Source organism: Somniosus microcephalus, chromosome 10, assembly GCF_052327205.1.
Source record: "Somniosus microcephalus isolate GS21.2 chromosome 10, FLI_Smic_1.0, whole genome shotgun sequence".
NCBI classification, from domain to species: Eukaryota; Metazoa; Chordata; class Chondrichthyes; order Squaliformes; family Somniosidae; genus Somniosus; species Somniosus microcephalus.
The window spans coordinates 202,740,710-202,763,873 of NC_140996.1; the positions used below are offsets into that span (position 1 = coordinate 202,740,710).

At 46.6% G+C, this 23,164-nt stretch overlaps 1 protein-coding gene across 1 annotated transcript in view; it reads left to right on the top strand.

Annotated features, from left to right (window-relative positions):
* arhgef17 (Rho guanine nucleotide exchange factor (GEF) 17) overlaps nucleotides 1-23,164 on the top strand; it is a 504,936-nt gene that overhangs the window by 414,222 nt on the left and 67,550 nt on the right. The window contains exon 6 of the mRNA XM_085999453.1: nucleotides 20,059-20,253. Within this exon, the coding sequence (XP_085855579.1) occupies nucleotides 20,059-20,253 (195 nt within the window). The remainder of the gene's footprint in view (nucleotides 1-20,058; nucleotides 20,254-23,164) is intronic.

Consider the following 23,164-nt stretch of genomic DNA (forward strand, 5'->3'; position numbering starts at 1 on the left):
GGGAACAAGGAACGCACTGAAGCCGGCGCGCAGGCTGCGAACTCCGAAAGCCAGAGGTCGTCGCCCGAAGGAAAGCTTACCCCTCCCGCCAGGGGAAGAAACGCGGGAAGCCGCCAGTAGGCGGGGAAGAAGACAGAAGCGGGAAACCGCCATTTTGAAAGTGGGCGGGGAAGAAGACAAGCGCGGGAAACCGCCATTTTTGAGAAAAAAAAAGTAACGAACAAATTCGTTGTGGTTTCTCAAAAAGATAGTGAAGATGCCTAAGCATGGTAACATCAACAACTTCGATTCCGAGGTGGAAGATTGGGCCACGTACGTAGAACGCATCGAGATATATTGTGAGGCCAATAAAATAGCAGATGATGATAAAGCTCTCACCTTATTAAACGCAATGGGGGTGAAGACATACGGGCTATTGAAGCATCTTCTATCACCAGCTAAACCGGCGGATCAGACTTTCGCTGATATTGTTGCTGTCCTGAAGGATCATTTGAACCCCACACCGCTGATGTTGGCGGAACGATCCAAATTTTATGCGAGAACGCAATGGAAAGAGGAAAGCAACACGGAATACTTGGTCGAACTGCGTAGACTAGCGAAATACTGCCAGTTTGGGGAAAATCTGACAGAGGCATTGAGAGACAAGTTCGTGTGCGGGTTGTCGAAGGAAGGAACACAAAAGCGACTGCTCGAAGAGAACGATCTTACACTTGACAAGGCTGTCCTTATTGCAGCATCACACGAAGCAGCCGCGAGAGGCACTGCGGAAATGCAGCTGAAGGCAGCGGTACTCAGCGTGGATCAAATGACTTCGGGTACAACAAAATGTTATCGTTGTGGGAAGACAACACACGACCAGAACCAATGCTGGTTTAAAAACCAGGAATGTAGAAAATGTGGCAAGCTTGGTCACATAGCTAAAGTATGCCGGTCAGGAAAGAAGACCAACAACAGAAAAAAGTCACCGCAGAAAAAGTACAGCAAGGTACACAAGGTGGCTGAGAAGAGTTCAGATGAACAGAATTCGGATTCAGACCCGAACGGCCAGGAACTGGGTAGTCTGAGAATTCACAATGTGAGTAAGGAAGCTGACCTACAAACTATCTGGGTCACACTAAAAGTAGCCGGAGTCCAAGTGAAAATGGAATTGGACACTGGATCAGCCCTATCAGTCATAAATCGAAGGGATTACAACCGGCTATTCTCACATATACCCTTGAGAGATACCAAGATCGTATTGCAGACATACACGGGGCATAAAGTATACCCCATGGGAAAGATACAAGTCAAGGTGAGAGACAGGGGCAAAGAACACCAAGGAATGGACTTATATGTACTACCTGAGGGAGGTCCACCACTTCTGGGACGGGAGTGGATCAGGGAAGTAAACATGGAATGGCACTACCTAAAAGCAATAACGAGTGAGAACTCGGTGAAGACAATCAGCTCAGACTCTGAAACGGATGACGACAAGACCAGCCCAGGTGCGAAAGACAAGTCTAAAATGGACTTGCTGACTAAGGTTGGAAAAACGAAGGAGTGCATAAATACTGATGCTTCAAAGGAGAACAAAGTTTCAGAACAGAATTCCACTGAACAACAACAACATAGTTTGGCAGAGAATTCTGAGTCTGTCCAGTTTACAGACATGCACAAGTCTGAGGAACACCGGGCTCGAACTCAACTCCATTTCAAATTACAACAGCAATTAGAACAATTGAGTTGCCGTCTCGAGCAAGAGATAAAAGCAATGAAAACGTTCTTTGACACAGAGTGGGAGAATCTGGAAAGACAACAGAAACAGCTGAGGGAGAAAAGGGAGCAGGAGCACACAAACCGTCTGCGCAAGGAGGCCAAACGAATCAAAGCTGATTCGGTTTCTGAAGGTGCGTGCTCTAATCTGGTGGAGCAAGATGTTCAGCAACTGAAGGCGCTTGTTAGCAGATTGGAGGCAGAAAAGGCTGAGTTGGTCGCCATGAATTCCGAGCTCCTACTGAAGTTGGGTGCAGCATCACCGGACGATTCATTTGTGGAAATTCGAATGGTGGAGGCTGCGGATGATGGCGAAGTAGAAACAGCAAAGGAGCCCCAGGGCAAGGTTATAAACAGCCCTGCAGCTACTGGGAAACGGATGAGGTCAGAAGAGTTAACGGTCAGCCAACTCCTTCATATGCTGAGGGACAAGACTCTGAAATGGGAACAATTTGAACACGAGCTTCAATCTTCAAAGGAAAGGGGTTCGGAACTCTCAAAAGTTATTGAAATAGCTGAGGTTGCAACACAGACTGAGAAGATGGCAGCAGAGCAACCCTTGGATGCCAAAAGTACGCTGACTCACGTCAATGTCGAACAACAAAATGCTGAAACAGCTGCTCCAGTAGAGGGATTGAATAGTACGAGCAATCAATCTCCGAAGGAAGTTGAAGCATTGAAATCACGAATGAGGTCATTAATAAAAGACTTGCAGGAAGCCCAGAAAAAGCTGGAGGAAGCTGAACACATGAAGAAGTCTCTTCAGGAGAGATGTCGGGACTTGGAACAAAAGCTGGCTAACGTCCAGCTGGGCATGGAGGAAATAAAAGACCCTCTCGCTGGCCTAGCTCAGGACGACACCGATTATTACCATGTCCTGTTGAACGACACCGAATATAACGATGACCTGTTCTGCCCAGCTTGTGGGGAAATCTTCCGAAGTGCACAAACCCTGAAGAATCACAAAAAGTCTAAGAAACACCGGGAGATGGTGGCGCTGCTAAGGCAACAGGAGAAAGAGGAGGAGGAACTGTGCATGCGGCTGGCAGCGGAGCACAGAGAGTCTCCAAGAAACAGGAAAGGAAAAGACGAAACAGAAGAAGATGTCCCATCTGAACCATTATCACCTCTACCAGATCACGCACGTGGTCCCTCCGAACGGAGCCAAATCAGTTTGGAAGTAGAAAAACTTCCCAAGGTACTCAAGCTTTTAGAAGTCAACAATGCTGGTTCAGAAGTGACGGAAGTTCAAGCTGTTAAGTCCAGTGAAGGACTATTGGATGAGTCACTCCAGCAACGTGAACCGACTACACCACAGGAAACTGCTACACCACCGAGGCGTTGTCCGGACCGAGTCAAGAAGCACAGGAGGCGCCTCCACAGAGACTGAATCTGTGAACTGTTTTCCGCAGAGACTGAATCTGTGAACTGTTTTCCGCAGAGACTACATCTGTGAACTGTTTTCCGCAGAGACTACATCTGTGAACTGTTTTAAATGAAGTTGGATAGATGTTATGATGTTATGTTTAATGGGGAATAAGTATGTTGTAAGCTAAAAAAGGAGGATTGTAGTGTATGTAACCGTCCACCTTTAAGAGAACTATTTTAGGTGTTGCACTACTTTATCTTGGCTGCTGTATACTGTAATACCGGTGGTGACCACACTGGTATATAAGTGCTGTGTAAGGATTTATTGGGCAGATTCGCCCTGCCCTTCGAATAGTAAAGTCCTGTTAAAGTTACTCTTGTAGTCTGTGTATTAATTCACCATATAACCCACAGACTTTACACAAACCATCCCCCCCCCACACACATATTACAGACATCTCTTTGCTATATTGAGCACTGAGACCATTAATCTGTGCAAGATAACCACAAAATCTATTTTGTTTAGATTTTGCCACATAGTGATGATTTTAGTTATCTTATAGAAGCTGCTTTCTTACTGCTTCAAACGCCATATCCTTTCCATCACCATGGCAACTTCCATCTCTGCAGCATTGCACGTCCCTGTACCTACGTCAGCCCCTCAGCTGTTGACACTCTTATTCATGCTTTTGTCATTCTCTAAACTTGGCTTCTCCAGCGTCCTCCTTACTGACATCCCATCCTTTACCTTTCAAAAACTCCACCTTGGCCAGAACCGAAACACCCCGTACCCTGTTCCCCACTGAGACCTGATCGCCCATCACCCTCGCTGACCTGCATTGGCTTCCTGTCCTCCAAAACATTACTTTTAAAATCCTCATCCTCGTTTTCAAATCCTTTCACTGCCTCCCTCCACCATATCTCTGAAATTTTCTCCGGCCTTGTATCACCCTCTTGTACCTATTGGTCTGCTGGCTCTGGCCTTTTCCTTCCCCCCCTCATTCCTTCGTCCACCACTGGTGGTAGAACCTTCAGTAAACTGCCCTACATTCTGAAACTCCCTCTTTAACTTTGTTCACCTTTCTACTTCTCTCTCCACCCTTAACTGCCTTCTCAAAACCAATCTTTTTAACCAAGCTTCAGGCTAGCCCTTCGAATCGTTCACCAACAACCTTCCTTTTATCTATTTTCATATATTCTTTTCTCCTCTCTCAAATATTTTCTGCATTAAAAGTACTATATAAATGCAAATTCCGTTGTTTTATTATGGAAATCTTTGAGGGAAAAATATCCCTTCTAGGTTGTTCCCTTTGAAAGTTCCTCTGATGGGCCAATGCATAAATGGACTACCGGATATGGTACTTAACCATACAGACTGGGAAGGCTCAATCTGACCCGGTCTGTACTGAGCTAGCTGACCTCAGTGAAGCAGAAGTTGAGGCACTACAATTGGCCTCAGTACCTCTAGCTAGAACTTCTGTTGATTGGTGTTAATTGGAAAGTGTGTGCGTGGCCATCAGATGAGGTCAGAATGAGGCTTGGCGATGAACCCTCCTGCCCCCAAGTCAAGTAGCCTGCTAACACTGGGGTCAGGTACCAGGAGGGTTGTCGATGTGGTGGAACTGTCCTCAGCGAGAGTCATTCCCTTCTGAGAAAACAAAAGAAATGGCATTTGCACAAAGTAATAAAGGACAATTGGATGCTAAAATAAGGGGAGATTAGGATGGGTGAATTAAAGTGAGCCAAATGGCTTTCCTCATCCGTCAACTTGTGAAGTGGAGAATCACAGCACCCATTGTCTAAAAAAGAAGAAACATTGGCCTAGAAATTCAGTTGCCTTAGCGCCGCTTTTGAGGCGCTAGAGGGACTAGCGCCAGAGTTATGGCCAGTTTAAAAATTCCCTGGGGCCCTAAATCGGCGTTGCACCGGTAGCGCTGCGCCGGTACCGATGACGTCATCGGTGTGCGCAGCGTCCCGGTTGCCATGCCGACGGGCCCTAGCGCCGAAATTCAGTTGCGGCCGCCTCGCCCGTGGCAGCCGCAACTAAGACTCTGGCAACAGAGTCTTGCATGAGTTTGCGCCGGCGCATTAAAGGCCCCGCGGCGGCCGGCCGCTTTCCCGCCGGCCGCCTGCCCGCAGCTCCCTCCCCGGACTTCTCCCCCCCGCCCCCCGGAACAGATGCAATCCCGGCACTTGTCCGAGGTGCCGGGCTCATTTTTAGACAGATTTGCGCGGGCCGCGGCCGGGTGCAGGCAGCTCCTCCTTAACGGAAGGAGGAGGCCTGCACTTCCCGAGCCTGCCGCACCGCATCGGGTGCCGCAGCGCCGGAATTGCGGCGCGAAACGGCAGTTAGCGCCGATTTACCACCGCAAAGACCCTTCAGTAGCGCCGGCAGCCGTTTGGGCGCGGCCCTGCTGAATTTTTGGCGCGCGCAGGGGGACATAGCGCCAGCACTAACTTCCGGCGCTAAAGCCCTGGCTAAGCCAAAACCCAATTTCTAGGCCATTGTGTTTTGAGCTGAACCTTTTAAGAGTACCCATAAATCTAGGTGTATTTTGTCCCTGAGGCAATTTTAGGCAGTCTCTGTGACCTGTTTTTAGTCTGTGAAGGTGTTACGTTTCCTTCGCTACTGGCAAGGAAAATCATAATGGAAAATGTAATTAACTACTTTTTATTTGGAACAAGTTGACATGGGATCTTTTACATCCACCTGAGAGAGCAGGCGGGACCTCAGTTTAACACCTCATCTTTAAGATGCCACCTCTGACAGTGCAGCACTCCCTCAGCACTGCACTGGAGTGGCAGCCTAGATGTTTGTGCTCAAGCCTCTGGAGTGGGATTTCAACCCACAACCTTCTGACCCAGAGGCAAGAGTGCGACCACTGGGCTAAGGCTGACACTTACTCCAGTTCTCTCATTATAGCATCCAACTATATCCTGAGAAACCATAAAGCCTTTGCCTCGAGAACCAAACATTTCTCGCTTTGAATGAAGATGATCTTCCTGATATCAGTTCTAAGTTTACCTTTTTCCATTTATGTCTTTTTGTCTTACTTTTCTTGCATACTTTTGAAGTAATAATTTAGGTTTATCTTATCTACCTATCTATGATGTATTAAAAATATTGCATATACAGATGCTTCCTGTCAACGTTTTCCCATTATAAATTCCTATGTCCTCATTTATAATGGAAACTGCTATGTAAACTTGTCAAGCTGTAATTACACCCTCCAACCAGTGCAGGTGCTGCAGTGCTACCACTGGCTGGAGGATGCAACTACAGTGTGACAAGCTTACAGAACCAGTTTCCAGTATAAATGTGGACATAGGAATATATAATGGTACAGGAAACTTTCGATTTACCGGCACCTAAATAACCGGAAATGTCGGTTAACCGGCAAAATTCAGGAGTCGGTTCAGGTAAATTTTATTACTTGCACAGCAACAAATGGAGGAAGGCAAGGGTGTGGCTGCAGCTGTTGCTAAGCTACAGAGACGCTTGCAACTTGTGGCCATTGTTTTGAACCTGTTGCTAAGCAACAGGGTTTGTTGCTTTATACGGAGCTCTCAGCTCCGTATCTTTTACTATAGCTTTCGGTTATCTGGAATTTTTGATGAACCGGCACCACGTCGGTCCCGTCCGTGCCGGATAAAAATTTTTTTCCTGTAATATAAATTATATGACTTTAAAATGGGGACTGAATGATGTCTGCACATCCTGATCCAATTATTTCCTGCCCCTCTAACCCTGCTACACTTGGTCTTCACTCCCCATGTAAAAAAGAAAGACTTGCATTTCTATAGCGCCTTTCACAACCTCAGGACGTCCCGAAGCGCTTTACAGCCAAGGAAGTACTTTTGAAGTGTAGTCACTGTTGTAGTGTAGGAAACGCAGCAGCCAATTTGCACACAGCAAGCTCCCACAAACAGCAATGTGATAATGACCAGATAATCTGTTTTTGGTGATGTTGATTGGGGGATAAATATTGGCCAGGACACCGGGGATAGCTCCCCTGCTCTTCTTCGAAATAGTGCCATGGGATTTTTTACATCCACCTGAGAGAGCAGACAAGGCCTCGGTTTAACGTTTCAACCGAAAGATGGCACCACCGACAGTGCAGCACTCCCTCGGTACTGTATTGGAGTGTCAGCCTAGATTTTTGTGCTCAAGTCTCTGGAGTGGGACTTGAACCCACAAAGTTTCTGTCTTAGAGGCAAGAGTGCTACCAACTGAGCCATGGCTGACACTAACAAATGTGCCATGGGAGATCAACTATCATATATCAAAAATCTTGGGTATAGTGTGCACAGCCTGTAAGTACAACACTTACTTCCTGATTACACTCCTATTCTTATAAAATAATATATTCTCCAATTCCGCTATGGAAAATCTGCTAGTATACCATTTTATATGTTTCAATAAGGTCCTCCTTTAACCATCTTCTTTCTAGACTGTAAAGCTAAAAGCTCTCTTGTAGGAATCGACAGATCCCTTACTGAAGAACTGAGGTCGAGTCAGTCCGATAATAAAACGAAGTTTAATGTAAACTAGAGAACAAACAATGGTATGCAGGAGAAACAATCAACAGGTCTTTTCTTAATGCTGGCTTCACGAGCTCTGAGCTGGGAACCTCCCAGTCTGACGTCATCACGTTTCCTGCCGTTCGGGACGTCACATGACCAACGTGATGACGTCATTGCGCTGGTTCTGGGACCTACCCAGAACTGGTTATTTACATACAGTAAACAACTTAGGTGCTGTAGCGCTCTTGTTAAAGGCAGTTATACAGGAGTCCCTTGGTGGCTTTGCCACATGCGCCCCCCCGGAAGTGTCTTTAACCGCAAAAGTCAATCGCGGAGGAGGTCGGACGAGCCTGTTCGAACGACTCCGATATTCCCGGAGAGGAATGGGTTGGGTAGACGATGAGCTGGTCTGCGGAACAGTCTGTTCAGGCATGGCGGCCACGGGCGGCCGCCCACAACGCGGTGGCTGCGCTGCCTCGACCGGTCGCTCGAGGTCCAGGTGTGCGGCCTTGAGGCGGTCCACGGAAATGTGGTCAGGCTTGCCCCCGATGTCCACTAAAAAACTCTTGGTGCCCGCCTGTAGTACCTGGAAAGGGCCCGTATATGGAGGTGTGAGAGGACTATGGTGGGCGTCATGCCTGACAAAAACGAATTTGGCCCGCATAAGCTCCGGCGGAGCGTGTGACGCGGGCAGCCCATGATGTGACGTCGGAATGGGCCGGAAAGATTGAGCTGTGTCCCGGTGAGCCTGCAGTTGTTCGGCCGCCGACCAAGGACGCGTTGTTGACGGAAGAAACTCACCGGACACCCGGAGCGGTTGTCCATAAACCAGTTCGGCAGCCAATGCCTGCAGGTCCTCTTTAGGCACTGTGCATAACCCGAGCATCACCCAAGGCAGCTTGTCCATCCATGCGGTCCCCTGGAGGCAGGCACGCAGTGACGCCTTCAAGGACCGATGCAAACGCTCACATAATCCATTGGCCTGCGGATGGTAAGCCGTGGTCTGATGGAGCTTGGTGCCCAAACCCAAAGCGATGGCGTTCCACAAAGCAGACGAGAACTGCGGCCCGCGATCCGACGAAATATCAGACGGAACGCCGAACCGTGCAACCCAGGATGAGAGAAAAGCCCGGGCGACATCCGCGGAGGTGGTGGACGTCAAAGGAATGGCCTCCGGCCACCTGGTGGTACGGTCGACTATAGTCAAAAGATGTGTGAAACCTTGTGACGGCGGCAGTGGGCCAACGAGGTTGACATGGACGTGATCAAAACGCCGCTCCGGTACTTCGAAAACGGCGACGGGAGCTTTGACGTGTCGCTGCACCTTAGCTCTCTGGCACACAACGCAGGTGTTGGCCCAGTCACGGACATCTTTTCGCATTCCTCTCCAGACGAACTTGGACGCCAATAGTTTTTGTGAAGCCCACACGCCAGGGTGCGCAAGCCCGTGAATGGCATCGAAAACATTCCTACGCCAGGACAGCGGAACAATCGGGCGGGGGTTCCCCAAGGAGACGTCGCAGAGCAGGGAGGTGCCAGCCGAGTGGAAAAGCACATCCGCTGGCTGAAGGCAGGAGGAGTCGGTGCGGAAAGCTTGCGTTTCCGGATCAGCCGCTTGATCAGCAGCCATGAGTGAATAATCGAGTCCCAGCTGGACGGCCTGGACAGTCGCACGTGAGAGGCAATCGGCGACCACGTTGTCCTTGCCGGCCATGTGCCGGATGTCGGTGGTGAACTCGGAAATAAAGGTGAGTTGTCGTTGTTGTCGAGCTGACCACGGCTCAGCCGTCTTGGCCATAGCAAACGTCAGGGGCTTGTGATCCACAAACGCGGTGAATTGGCGTCCCTCCAACAGAAAACGGAAATGGCGGATGGCCAGAAACAACGCCAACAGCTCCCTGTCGAGCGTGCTGTAGCTACGTTCATTACGACGCAATTGGCGACTAAAAAACGCCAGCGGTTGCCACGTCCCTTCGACCCATTGCTCTTGCACGGCACCTACGGCATAGTCCAAAGCGTCGGTCGTAAGCGCGATGGTGGCGCCAGGCTGCGGGTGCGCCAACATCGTTGCGTTTGCGAGAGCATCTTTCGTGTCCACAAAAGCGCAATCCATCTCTGGTGTCCAGACCACAGGTTCTTTCCCCGGTTTCCCTCTGAGTGCCTCGTAGAGTGGCCGCATGAGCTGCGCGGCCCGGGGAACAAACCGATGGTTAAAAATTTACCATACCGAGGAACTCTTGGAGCGCTTCAACAGATTGCGGGCGTGGAAAAGCAGCAATCGCCTCCACCTTCGACCGAAGCGGCACTGCTCCTTCCGCCGTGATGCGGTGGCCCAAGAAGTCGATTTGTCGCATCCCGAATTGGCATTTGGCTAGGTTAATTATGAGGCCATGCTGATGGAGGTGGCGAAAAAGGAGGCGCAGGTGGTCGAGATGTTCCTCTTTCGACGTACTGGCGACCAGGATGTCATCGAGATACACAAACAGGAACTTGAGATCCCACAGCACTGAATCCATAAGGCGCTGGAACGCCTGCGCCGCATTCTTGAGCCCGAACGGCATTCGGAGGAACTCAAACAGTCCGAACAGGGTAATGACAGCCGTCTTCTGGATATCCTGGGGGTGGACGGGCACTTGATGGTACCCCCGGACGAGGTCGATCTTGGAAAAAATGAATTGCCCGCCAAATGTGCGGAGAAATCTTGGATGTACGGTATTGGGTACCGGTCGGGCATCGTGACCTCATTGAGGCGCCGGTAATCGCCGCAGGGCCGGCAACCACCACTGGGCTTAGGGACGATATGAAGTGGCAAAGACCAGGGACTATCCGACCGGCGAACAATCCCCAGCCGCTCCATGTTGGCGAACTCCGCCTTCGCGGCCTCGAATTTGCTGGGTTCCAGCCGCCGAGCCCGGGCATAGACCGGAGGGCCGGTCGTCGCGATGTGGTGCTCCACACCATGTTTAGCGGTCGTCGCCAAGAAGATGGGCCGAGTTAGATCCGGAAATTCCCCGAGAAGGCGGGCGAAGACGTCAGCCGCCGGCAGGGTGCAGGAGACCGCGTGAGTCGCGCCGAAACCCCGAAAGCACGGGATGGAGGCAAACGTGGCGGCGTGAACCAGACGGCGATTTTGTAAGTCAACCAATAAGTTATTGGCACAGAAGAAATCAGCGCCATGGATTGCCTGATCGATTTGGGCGGTGATAAACTCCCATAGGAAACTTTGCCCGCCGAAACACACCGCGATCTGCCGCGTCCCGAACGTACGAATGGCACTGCCGTTGGCGGCCCGGAGTGGGGAACCGCGCCTCCCGGCCCTGACGTCGAGGATCGAAGCGGGAAGGATGCTGCACTGGGCACCCGTGTCACACAAAAACCGCCGGCCCGAAATGGAGTCAGAGATATAAAGTAACTTCCCGGAATCTCCAAACGCCATCGTAGTTGCGAAACCGACCTCGGGTTTGTCCTTCCGCTCACGCAGCCGGTGCTGTTGCTTTCTCGGTGCATTAGGCACGAAACTACAGGGAGGACGGCAGCATCTGGCTTTTGGGCCGAAACGGGTGTGATAGTAACACAGCCCGGATGGTGGAGGTGCTAAGGCGGGGTTCTTCAGGGCACGATGCTTCGAGGTGGCGCAGTACTGCTGCATCACCGCATAAATGGTGTCGGCTTCGGCCGCGAGCGCTACACCGTCCGTAGCCTCCGACCTGGCGAGGGCTGCTTGCACCTGCTTGGGGAGCTGGCTCAGGAACAGTTCCCGAAACAGGAAATACTTCGGCTCGGAACCGAGGAGCGTGAGCATCCGACTCATCAACTCGGACGGCTTGGCGTCGCCTAACCCGGGCAATGTGAGTAAACGTCGTGCGCACTCCGCTTTCGTGAGGCCAAAAACCTGCATTAGTCGCGCCTTAAGCGTATCATACTTGTTATCTACGGGCGGGGTCTCCAGCAGGCTGATGATCCTTGAAGAGCTGTCCAGTGCGGAGACCACGTAAAGATAACGGGTCTGATCCAGCACTATGTTCCGAAGCTGGAACTGAGCCTCCGCTTGGACGAACCAAAATTGAGGGAGCTTCAAGGTCGCTGCGTTAACATCCATCGTTTTGTTCTGCGCGTCCACCGCGAAAATCGTCCGCGAAGCTTCGGGGTCACCAATGTAGGAATCGACAGATCCCTAACTGAAGTACTGAGGTCGAGTCAGTCCGATAATAAAACGAAGTTTAATGTAAACTAGAGAACAAACAATGGTATGCAGGAGAAACAATCAACAGGTCTTTTCTTAATGCTGGCTTCACGAGCTCTGAGCTGGGAACCTCCCAGTCTGACGTCATCACGTCATCACGTTTCCCGCCGTTTGGGACGTCACGTGACCAACGTGATGGCGTCATCGCGCTGGTTCTGGGACCTACCCAGAACTGGCTATTTACATACAGTAAACAACTTAGGTGCTGTAGCACTCTTGTTAAAGGCAGTTATACAGTTATACAGGGGTCCCTTGGTGGCTTTGCCACACTCTAATCTTTCCTCACAGTTCATCCTCTTTACAATTGCAATCAGTCTAGTTGCTTTTTGTACCCTTTTCCTGTTGTCAGGTGATGAATAAGCTTTGTAAAGCCTTAGCGTAACCTTTATAGACAATCTACCCAGGTGGCTTGGCTGCCCCTGCCAATGTAGTCTGCAGACCTCTCAACAAGTCAAGCATTACTTTACGCGCAGTGTTTGCAGGTTCACGTCACACTGTGTATTCCATTTACAATTATAAAAATGAGCAGCGTAAGCACTCCGTGAATGGCGTTGAAATGTTGAAGTCCAAAGAAATCTGGGGTGATTAGTAGTCTTGTCAGTTTACTTGGCATTGTTCAGCAGGAATCAACAAAGCAAATAGAATGCTGAACTACATAACCCAAACAGAGAAAGTAATGCTAATACTACACAGTGTTCTAGTGAGTATTGTGTACAGTTCTGGTCAACAAGGAACATGGGAGACATTCAAACCTGCAGTTGGTCTAAAGAACAGCCACATACCTGATCCTTAGCATCATAAGAACATAAGAAATAGGAGCAGGAGTAGGCCATTTGGCCCTTTGAGCCTGCTCTGCCATTCAATGAGATCATGACTGATCTTCTACCTCATCTCTACTTTCCTGCACTATCCCCATATTCTTTGATTCCCTTAATATTCAAAAATCTATCGATCTCTGTCTTGAATACACTCAATGACTCAGATTCCACAGCCCTGTGGTAGAGAATTCCAAAGATTCACCACCCTCTGAGTGAAGAAATCTCTCCTCATCTCAGTCCTAAGTGGCCGACCCCTTATTTTGAGACTGTGACCCCTGGTTCTAGACTCCCCAGCTAGGGGAAACATCCTCCCTGCATCTACCCTGTCAAGCCCTGTAAGAATTTTGTATGTTTCAATGAGATCACCTCTCATTCTTCTAAACTCCAGAGAATATAGGCCTAGTCTACTCAATCTGTCCTCATAGGACAATCCCCCCATCCCAGGAACCAGCCTGGTGAACCTTTGTTGCACTCCCTCTATGGCAAGTACATCCTTCCTTAGGTAAGGAGACTAAAACTGTACACAATACTCCAGGTGTTGTCTCACCAGGGCCCTATATAATTGCAGTAAGATGTCTTTACTCTTATACTCAAATCCTCTTGTAATAAAGGCCAACATACCATTTGCTTTCCTAATTGCTTGCTGTACCTGCATGTTAACTTTCAGTGATTCATGTATAAGGACACCCAGGTCCCTCTGAACACCAACATTTCCCAATCTCTCTCCATATAAAAAATACTCTGCTTTTCTATTTTTCCTACCAAAGTGGATAACTTCACATTTCTCCACATTATATTCCATTTGTTATGTTGTTGCCCACTCACTTAGCCTGTCTATATCCCCTAGAAGCCTCCTTGCATCCTCCTCACAACTTACATTCCCACCCACCTTTGTATCATCAGCAAACTTGGATATATTACATTTGGTTACCTCATCCAAATCATTGATGTAGATTGTGAATATCTGAGGCCCAAGCACTGATCCTTGCGGTACCCCACTAGTTACAGCCTGCCAACCTGAAAATGACCCTTTTCTCCCTGCTCTCTGTTTTCTGTCCATTAACCAATCCTCAATCCACAAGAATGGGTTATGAAGAAAAATTGGAGAAACTTGGGTTTTTCAGTCTTAAAAGGAGCTGACTAGGCGTCCCAGTCTCAGAATAAGGGGTTGTCCAATTAGGATTGAGATGTGGAGAAATTTCTTCACTCAAAGGGTTGTGAATCGTTGGAATTCTCTACACCAGAGAGCTGTGGATGCTCAGTCGTTGAGTATATTGAAAATTGATTTCGATAGATTTTTGGATACTAAGGGAATCAAGGGATATGGGGATAGTGCGGAAAGTTGGAGTTGAGGTAGAAGATCAGCCATGATCTCATTGAATGGCGGAGCAGGCTCGGCGGGCCGAATGGCCTACTCCTGCTCCTATTTCTTATGTTCTTATGACAGAGACCTATAAAAGATAGTAAATGGTATGGAAAAGGTAAATCCTGAACATTACTTTACGCTAAACCATAACAATAGGTCAAAGGAAACATTCAAACCTAGAAAAGACAAATTTAGGATTGATGTTGTGAAGTTTTTCATATGAAGAATGATTAACATGTGGAGTGGAGTTTAGTTAAAGGAGTGGAGGAAAAAGCCCTTGAATCATTTCACAGCATCTAAATCCCTCTTGAATGAACTCCAGACTAACTTCAGTTACTGAGCTGCGAAGATAGGTTAAGGGAATTCAATCTGCTCTAATCAGATCATTGAATACAAGGGATGTGATACAGCTTTTTAAAACAGTGCAGGACTCAGTGAGGTGAGTGAAAGTATTCTTTGTTCTGAAACATGAGAGGATAGAGGCTTGATTATTAGCGAAGGAAAGCTTCATTTATTTGAATGTTGTGGAGTAACGCTTCACACTTCAAGCTGTTAACTTATTGAACTGATTGCCATTTAGTGCAATGAATATGGTTTCAGCGAAAGCTTTCTTGAATGAATTAGTCGGATTCTGATTCAACATGGAGGAGAAGGTGACAGGCTTGCTGATAAGGTGTTGGCGGGGGCAGGGGGGCGGGCGGGGGAGATAAAAATGGCCTGAGCAGCACCAAGATGGCGGTGAGTGTGATGGACTGAATGGCCTCTTCTAGTTTTTTATGAATTAAAATGTGCCGGCTCAATCTCCACTAAGGAATAAAAAGGAAGCCACTTCCTCATGTATAACCAGTGCACTAGGAAACTCTCTCTCCACATATATTTCCAAAATAATCAACTTTGATGCTATACATAATGTTTGGCAGAGTTTTATGGGCAGACTTTCCATACAGTAAAACCTGAGACACTAATTGCACAGTTTACTGCTCAGCTGTGGCTGTCTCAGGTGACTGATTGTGTAGATTATTTACAAAGTGATGGGGAACATTTATTCTGCTCATCGCCACCCTTAATGCGTTCTTACTGTTGGCTCCGCCACTAAGCAGTTTAGCGAGATTTCTATTTGGCCTGAACTTCTCTTGAATCATAGCCACAAAGGCTGGAGTAAGATCATTTAACATACAGTACAGGCCCTTGTAAATATAGCAGACAGAGTGTCTTGAATCTGACATGTGGATAGAAGCCATTTGTTTGAAAAAAATAAAAAGGATTATAACAGCTTACGGAAAAATGTTTATTTTATTCACTGTGCTTAAATATTAAATTCAATAAATTTCTGATGCAGTGTCCTCAGTAAATCTGCCTTGAATGACCTGTTTGTTTTTTAGGTTATTCAGTTTTTCCTTCGACCTTTAATGTCTTTTCTTTTCCAATGATGTATATGCCTATGCTTTTAAAATACTTTGAAAGACTACGTTAAATCCTGTAATTGGTTAGTGCTTTGCATTCCTTTTTTTTGTTCCTAATTTCCTTTTAATTTTATCACGTGATGCTGCCCATCTTCTGACACCATCTGCCCGTCTTCTGGCGGGACAGTCAGAGCAATGGTTGTCTCTATGACAGCCATCAGTATTGTTCCACAAATGGGTTGTGCCAGTAATTCTGCTCTAATGGGGTAGAGTTTCCGTTTTGGGGAATCGCCGATTCCGGCACAAATTGAGCCCGTTTTTCATCTGTTTCTCACTGCATTCAGTAGAACGCAGTAGTTCAGTGAAGTAAACTAAAAGCAAGGCCTGCAGTCTCAGCAGTTGATCTTCTCAGTGAATCAAAGGATATTATCTGAATGGCAATAGATTGGGAGAAGGGGAAGTGCAACGAGACCTGGGTGTCTTTGTGCACCAGTCGCTGAAGGTAAGCATGCAGGTGCAGCAGGTGGTGAAGAAGGCAAATGGTATGTTGGCCTTCGTAGCGAGAGGGTTCGAGTACAGGAACAAGGATGTCTTGCTGCAGTTGTACAGGGCCTTGGTGAGACCACATCTGGAGTACTGTGTGCAGTTTCAGTCGCCTTATCTGAGGAAGGATGTTCTTGCCATGGAAGAAGTTCAGCGAAGATTCACCAGGCTGATAACCTGGGATGGCAGGAATGACGTATGAGGAGAGATTGGGACGATTGGGCTTGTACTCGCGGGAGTTTAGAAGAATGAGATCTCATTGAAACTGATAAAATTCTGACAGGACTGGACAGACTAGATGCAGGAAGGATGTTCCCAATGGTCGGGGAGTCCAGAACCAGGGGTCACAGTCTAAGGATAAGGGGTAGGCCATTTAGGATAGAAATTAGGAGGAATTTCTTCACCCAGAGAGTGGTGAACCTGTGGAATTCTCTACCACAGAAGGCAGTAGAAGCCAATTCATTAAATATATTCAAGAAGGAGTTGGATATATTTCTTAAGGCTAAAGGGATCCAGGGGTATGGGGAGAAAGCAGGGACCGGGTACTGAAATTGGATGATCAGCCATGATCGCATTGAATGGTGGAGCAGGCTCGAGGGGCCGAATGGCCTACTCCTGCTCCTATCTTCTATGTTTCTATGATACAATTTGGAATGTCAGCAAGTCCTGAGACTACCCTCCCAACAAAAGCAAGTGAGCTGGAGGGGAGGAAGGCCTGTAGTACCACGCGCTGCGGCACGTCGCGCCGCGATATTGGCTCGCAGCGCCCAAAGAGGGACGCGGGGCGCTTCCAGTAGCGCCCCTCCTCCCTCTCGGGGTGCTACCTGGGAAAATCAGCCGTGGGGGCGCTAACTTTTTCGGGGTGCTAAAATTCGCGCCCCGGCGAAGGTAGCACCCCAAATTTTTACCCCCAGGTCTATAGCTTTCTGAGTAATTAAAAAAATGAAAGGCAATGATTTTTTTCTTATACCTTCTATGCTGATTGTATCCAGAAGGAAAGAAAAACTGTGTTTATCTAGCGCCTCTCACGACCTCAGGACATCCCAAAGTGCTTTACAGCCAATGAAGTACTTTTGAAAGTAAGTCACTGTTGTAGGAAACGCGGCAGCCAATTTGCGCACAGATAGGTTCCACAAATATCAATGGGATAATCACCAGATAATCTGTTATTTAGTGACCTGGGTTGAGATGTAAATATTGGCCAGGACACCGGGGACATGGATCAATTCAGATTAGAATAAGGACAATCATAAAGAAAGATACTGATTTATTTAATAACTGCGATAAAACCCACAATAATACATCTACAGTATTAAAGACTGTCCATTATTTTTTTACAAAACACATTCCATCAACCTAGTAAAACCATCTGAGCCCTGTGAATGTTCTTAGTATACCAAACGATTTATTGTATCATAGTAAAATTAAGGGCATTGAAAGCAAAAACGGGCAAGTTTAGAAATATTAATAAATCTACACTCTAGTGTTTGTTCTTCTTTACAACTACAGTATACAAGGAGTTTATGAAGGTAAGGCTGTGCAAACAGCAACCTAAAACTATCCGAGACTGCACAGCTGTAACGCTGGATGCTGACCCCGATTTCTGTCCAAATTCAGGGCCCATGTAGTCGGCCAAGCTAAATAGCAGTGAAATATGGACTAGGGACAACTGTTCTTTTTGCTAAAGCCAACATAAGAGACAACAATCCTACTTGGCCACAAATAGCCGGCATCTACGTGTATGATAAATCATGTTTCCTTATTTCGTTAGCAAAATACTGCGGATGCTGGAAATCCGAAATAACAACAGAAAACGCTGGAAAAACCCAGCAGGCCAGGGCAGCATCGGTGGAGAGAGAAACGGAGTTAACGTTTCAGGTCGATGACCCTTTGTCAGAACTGGAAAAAAGCTGGAAATAGAAAGCAGGTTTAGGGGCTGGGAAAAGGGGAGAGGGGATGTTCATCCCCCTCCCCCTTTTCCCAGCCCCTAAACCTACTTTCCATTTCCTGCTTTTTTCCAGTTCTGACGAAAAGTCATCGACCTGAAACGTTAACTCCGTTTCTCCCTCCACTGATGCTGCCCTGGCCTGCTGAGTTTTTCCAGCGTTTTCTGTTGTTATTCCTTATTTCCTTGTTTCACTGACAGATATTTCACAAACATTTCAGAATTGTTTCTCTTACTTTGGGACTCCCCCCCCCACCCCCCACCCCCCCCGCCAGCTTTTTTCCTTGCCTGAAGGTGGTAATTCCTGTCCGAGTATAGTTCCACAGAGCTGGAAGCACTTCTACTACTTTACCCAAATAGCCAGTGTGAGCTTGGAGAGTGAGTGTTGGCAGGTTGTTGGACTGTGGCAGGTATCAAAGATAAATCTAATACTACATTTGCCTATGTTCTGGTGGAGTCCCGCAACAGTCATCAAGAGCAAAAACCCAGGCCATTTCTTTTTCTCTGCTTCCTAGCCTGTGGTTCCAAGGCCAAGTATTATTACCTCCGTGCTGGCTGAGATCAGAGATCAAGTTGGGAACCTTCTTGATCTCAATGGCTCAATATCATGATAGGTGGTCATTGGGCAATTTCAAAGAAAGAAAGATTTGCATTTTTATAGCGCCTTTCATGACCACTGGATGCCCCAAAGTGCTTTACATCCAATGAAGTACTTTTTGAAGTGTGGTCACTGTTGTAATGTAGGAAACGCGGCAGCCAATTTGCACACAGCAAGCTCCCACAAACAGCAATGTGATAATGACCAGATAATCTGTTTTTTTTTAAGTGATGTTGATTGAGGGATAAATATTGGCCAGGAAACCCTGCTCTTATTCGAAATAGTGCCATGGGATCCTTTACGCCCAGCTGAGAGAGCAGACGGGGCCTCGGTTTAACGTCTCATCCGCAAGACGGCACTTCCGACAGTGCAGCACTCCCTCAGCACTGTACTGGAGTGTCAGCCTAGATTTTTGTGCTCAAGTGTCTGGAGCGGGACTTGACCCAGTCTGTAATTCAGTCTGTAAATGGGTTATATTTTGATGGAAAGCAGTTGTACTGAAGCTGTTCACCTGGCAAGTTTAGTTATAAGGTAAGAGCATGGCTTTTACTGTATTCTGATTAGCCAGCAACAATTCGGCACACAAAAAAAAAACAGCGAGAACACAAATCCAGTAACAGTGAGCCTGTGAGACACAAACCTTAATCTCTACTGGAGTGTAGCACATTGCTCATACCGTCAGCGCTTTGACAAAGACTCGGTACAAATTTACAGTTATCAGTTAAATTGAGCTACACCGTGCTAAACATTTTAAGTTCATTAATAAGCTGGGGAGTTCAATTTCATTGTGCCGGACCTCACGCCCAAATCAAGTTTAGGAGGAGTTTGTTCTTTGGAACCTGTTACAGTACATGGATTGAGCATCAAATTGAAAATCTGACTCAATCTGAAATCAGTGAATTTGAAAGAATTCCTTCATAAAATAACAACAGAAAGTGCTGGAAACACTCAGCTTTCCAAGACGGCACTTCAGATTTCCAGCATCCGCAGGGTTTTGCTATTGTATAATTCCTTCATTTGAATTGATGCCAATGTTGTACGACGTAAGAGCCTCAAAATTACTGTGAGCTTAACTTGTTTGTATGGTACTCTGTACTAGAATGGCGGATGAAAGATTATCTTATGAATGCACTGACCATTTATCCACTAATAATGCCAGCTTCCTCTCGTACATGTTCATCGTCATTTTGCTTTTTAGACCAATGGGTGCGTACTTCAGTTCGGACCTCAGACAGAGCAGTTGGATCAGCAATATTTTCTTTGGTGCTGTAAAATTATGTTGCCCTAATCGGGCTCTAATTTGAATATTGAAATCCAAAACTGACTTGGAATTCGCCCCACTTCACTCGCCTTACAGTAACTATCATAAGCAGTTTTCAGGGAGCTGCCAGGATGGATACCGCTGAAGCTATTGGCCTCACGATTATCACGGTAAGTGAGACTGATGGCGGCTTATAAACTGCTAACCAGCGCACTGATGTTGTTTTCTACATGGCAGGATCTATTGAAGCACACTCCTGACGATCACCCAGATCACCCCTGCCTGCTCGCAGCACAGCGTTACATTAAGTTGCTAGCTGAAAGGATAAACAAGGGAAAGAAGAATGCGGAGGAGGCAGAGAAAGAGGCTCGCATCCTGCAAGAGATAGAATCCCATATAGAAGGCATGGTGGATGTGCGTATCCATGAAGAGGTACAACTGTTATAAAGTTCTATGATCAAACTGTGAACTGAATTAATGTTTGGCAGGGCTATGTATCACTAACATCATTCAATGATTCCCAATATTCTCTGGTTTACATAAAGTATATGAAGTAGGGTCTCCTCTGTTCATTTCTGCTCTGCTTCAGTTTTGGACAATTCTATAAAGACTCAATTCATGGCCTCTCACTTCTTCACACAAAGGGTAGTGGAAATCTGGAACTCTTCTCCCCCCCCCCCCCCCCCCCCCCCCCCAAAAACGCTGTTGAGGCTGGGGGCTCAGTTGAAAATTTCAAAACTAAGATTGATAGATTTTTGTTAGGCAAGGGTATTGAGGGTAACAAAACCAAAGCAGGTCAGTGGAGTTGAGATACAGATCAGCCGTGATCTAATTGAATGGTGGAACAGGCTCGAGGGGATGAATGGCCTCTTCCTGTTCCTATGCTCCTCCTTTCACCATCAGAGATCCATCTGTGCATATTTGGGATTGGTCACTTAGATATGTCACCCTATTGGTGAAATCATAGATTTGTGAAAACATGTAAGGGTCGATTTTCAACTTGCTGCCCGGGCATGAAGCCTAGCAATGTGCATCGGCCACCCATTATGGAAACTGACTGATTTTCGTTTCCATTGAAATTGACGGAAATTCAAATCGGGCTGTTTCTGCATTGGGTGGCCGATCTGCAACACTAATGCTATGCCCAGATGGCAAGTTCAAAAATCTACCCTGTAAAGTTGGCATTATTAATATGAGGAGGACCCGATGGGCTGAATGGCCTTTTTCCGTGCCGTAACCATTCCATGATTCCATTCTGTGATTCTATTCCCAGCACAGCCCCGGCAGGGATTTGCACACACAAGTTTCCCTTTGCTGGCAAGTTCCCAATTTTGGGCTGGTCGTCAGGTTAAGAAGTTGAGCTGAAACACTTTGATGGGAGAAATTAAAAATTAGATGACAACTTGTTCCTCATCTCTGAAGTGAATCTTGAAGTAGACAAAAATATGTCTGCCCTTTTGGTCATTCAAAATTAGGGATGTTGTTGCTATGGTAATAATTTAGGCCAATACCACAACTATCTTTGCAATATTAGAGGCAGTTGGTGTTGGTGAAAAATACCTGTAATAAAATTATTAACCCGATGTCCCAAATAGGATTTTTTTCTTGAACTGAAAAATGATTTGACACCCAATGTGATAATTGTAAAGTCTATGTTGATCTGATCTAAGCTCTCTCAGTTACAACCACATGTCCCTCAGAAGTAGCGCTCTTGCCTCTGAGTCAAAAGGTTGTGGGTTCAAGTCCCACTCCAGAGACTTGAGCACATAATCTAGGCCTGAGGTCGTGAAAGACGCCATATAAATACAAGTTTTTTTCTTTTGCTGTACTTAAGAACATAAGAAATAGGAGCAGGAGTAGGCCATACGGCCCCTCGGGCCTGCTCCGCCATTCAATAGGATCATGGCTGATCTGAATCTAGACTCACGTCCACTTCCCTGCCCTCTCCCCGTAACCCCTAATTCCCTTATCTGCTAGGAAACTGTCTATCTCCATTTTAAATTTATTTAATGTTGCAGCTTCCACAGCTCTCTGGGGTAGCAAATTCCATAGATTTACTACCCTCTGAGTGAAGAAGTTTCTCCTCATCTCAGTTTTGAAAGGGCAGCCCCTTATTCTAAGATTATGCCCCCTAGTTCTAATCTCACCCAGAGTATTAGCAAATAAAACAGCCATACGAAGTGAGAAATAACGTAAAACTAAAAGAAACAGCATACAAAACTACAAAGAATAGTGTGGATCCAGGGGATTGGGAGAGATATAAAGAACAGCAAAGGAAGACAGAAAAGATAGTTAAAGCTGCAAAAAGGAATAGAGAAAGAAACTTGTGAGGGATAGCAAGATTAACACAAAAAGTTTTTACAATTATATTAGAAGAAAAAGTGTAGTCAAGGGTAATGTGGGCCATTTAAAAACAGATACGTGTAATATTGCAAATGAAAATAAGGAAATGGCAGACTTGTTGAATAATTACATTGTCTCAGTCTTCACAGTAGAGGAAGAGGATAATATACCTGACATTCCAGGGAAACTAATAATGAATTAAGGACTGGAACTCACTAAAGTTAATGTAAGCAAGGAAACAGTATTAGAAAAAATAATGGCACTAAAGACTGACAAATCCCCAGGGCCTGATAGTTTCCACCCCTGGAGTTTTAAAAGAATTAGGTGAGGAAATTGCAGATGCTTTAGCCATAATCGTCCAAAGCTCTCTAGATACAGGAATTGTCTCTTTAGATTGGAAAATTGCAAATGTACGATATGTACTTGAAATGGAAGGAAGTGATTAGTGGTGTCCAACAAAGATCTGTGCTGGGACCTCAACTATTCACTATATTTATTAATGACTTAGATAACACAATAGAGAGCCATCTCTCCAAGTTTGCCGATGACACTAAGATTGGTGGCATAGTAAGTAGTGTAGACAGGAGCATAAAAGAGCAAAGAGACAATAGTAGATTAAGTGAGTGGGCAAACCGTAGCAGATGGATTTCAATGCAGGTAAGTGTGAGACGATCTATTTTGGACCAAAAATCAACAGATCCGAGTATTTTTTAAATGGTAAAAAGCTAGGAACAATGGAGGTCCAAAGAGATTCAGGGGTCCATGTACACAGATCACTAAAATGTAGTGGTCAGGTACAAAAATAATGATAAAGACTAATGGAATGCTGGCCTTTATATCTAGAGGTCTAGAATATAAAGGGGAGAAAGTTTTGCTGCAGCTATACAAAGCCGTGGTTAGACCACATCTGGAGGACTGTGTACGGTTCTGGGCACCGCACCTTAGAAAGGATATATTGGCCTTGGAGGGAATGCAGCCCAGATTCACCAGAATGTTACCA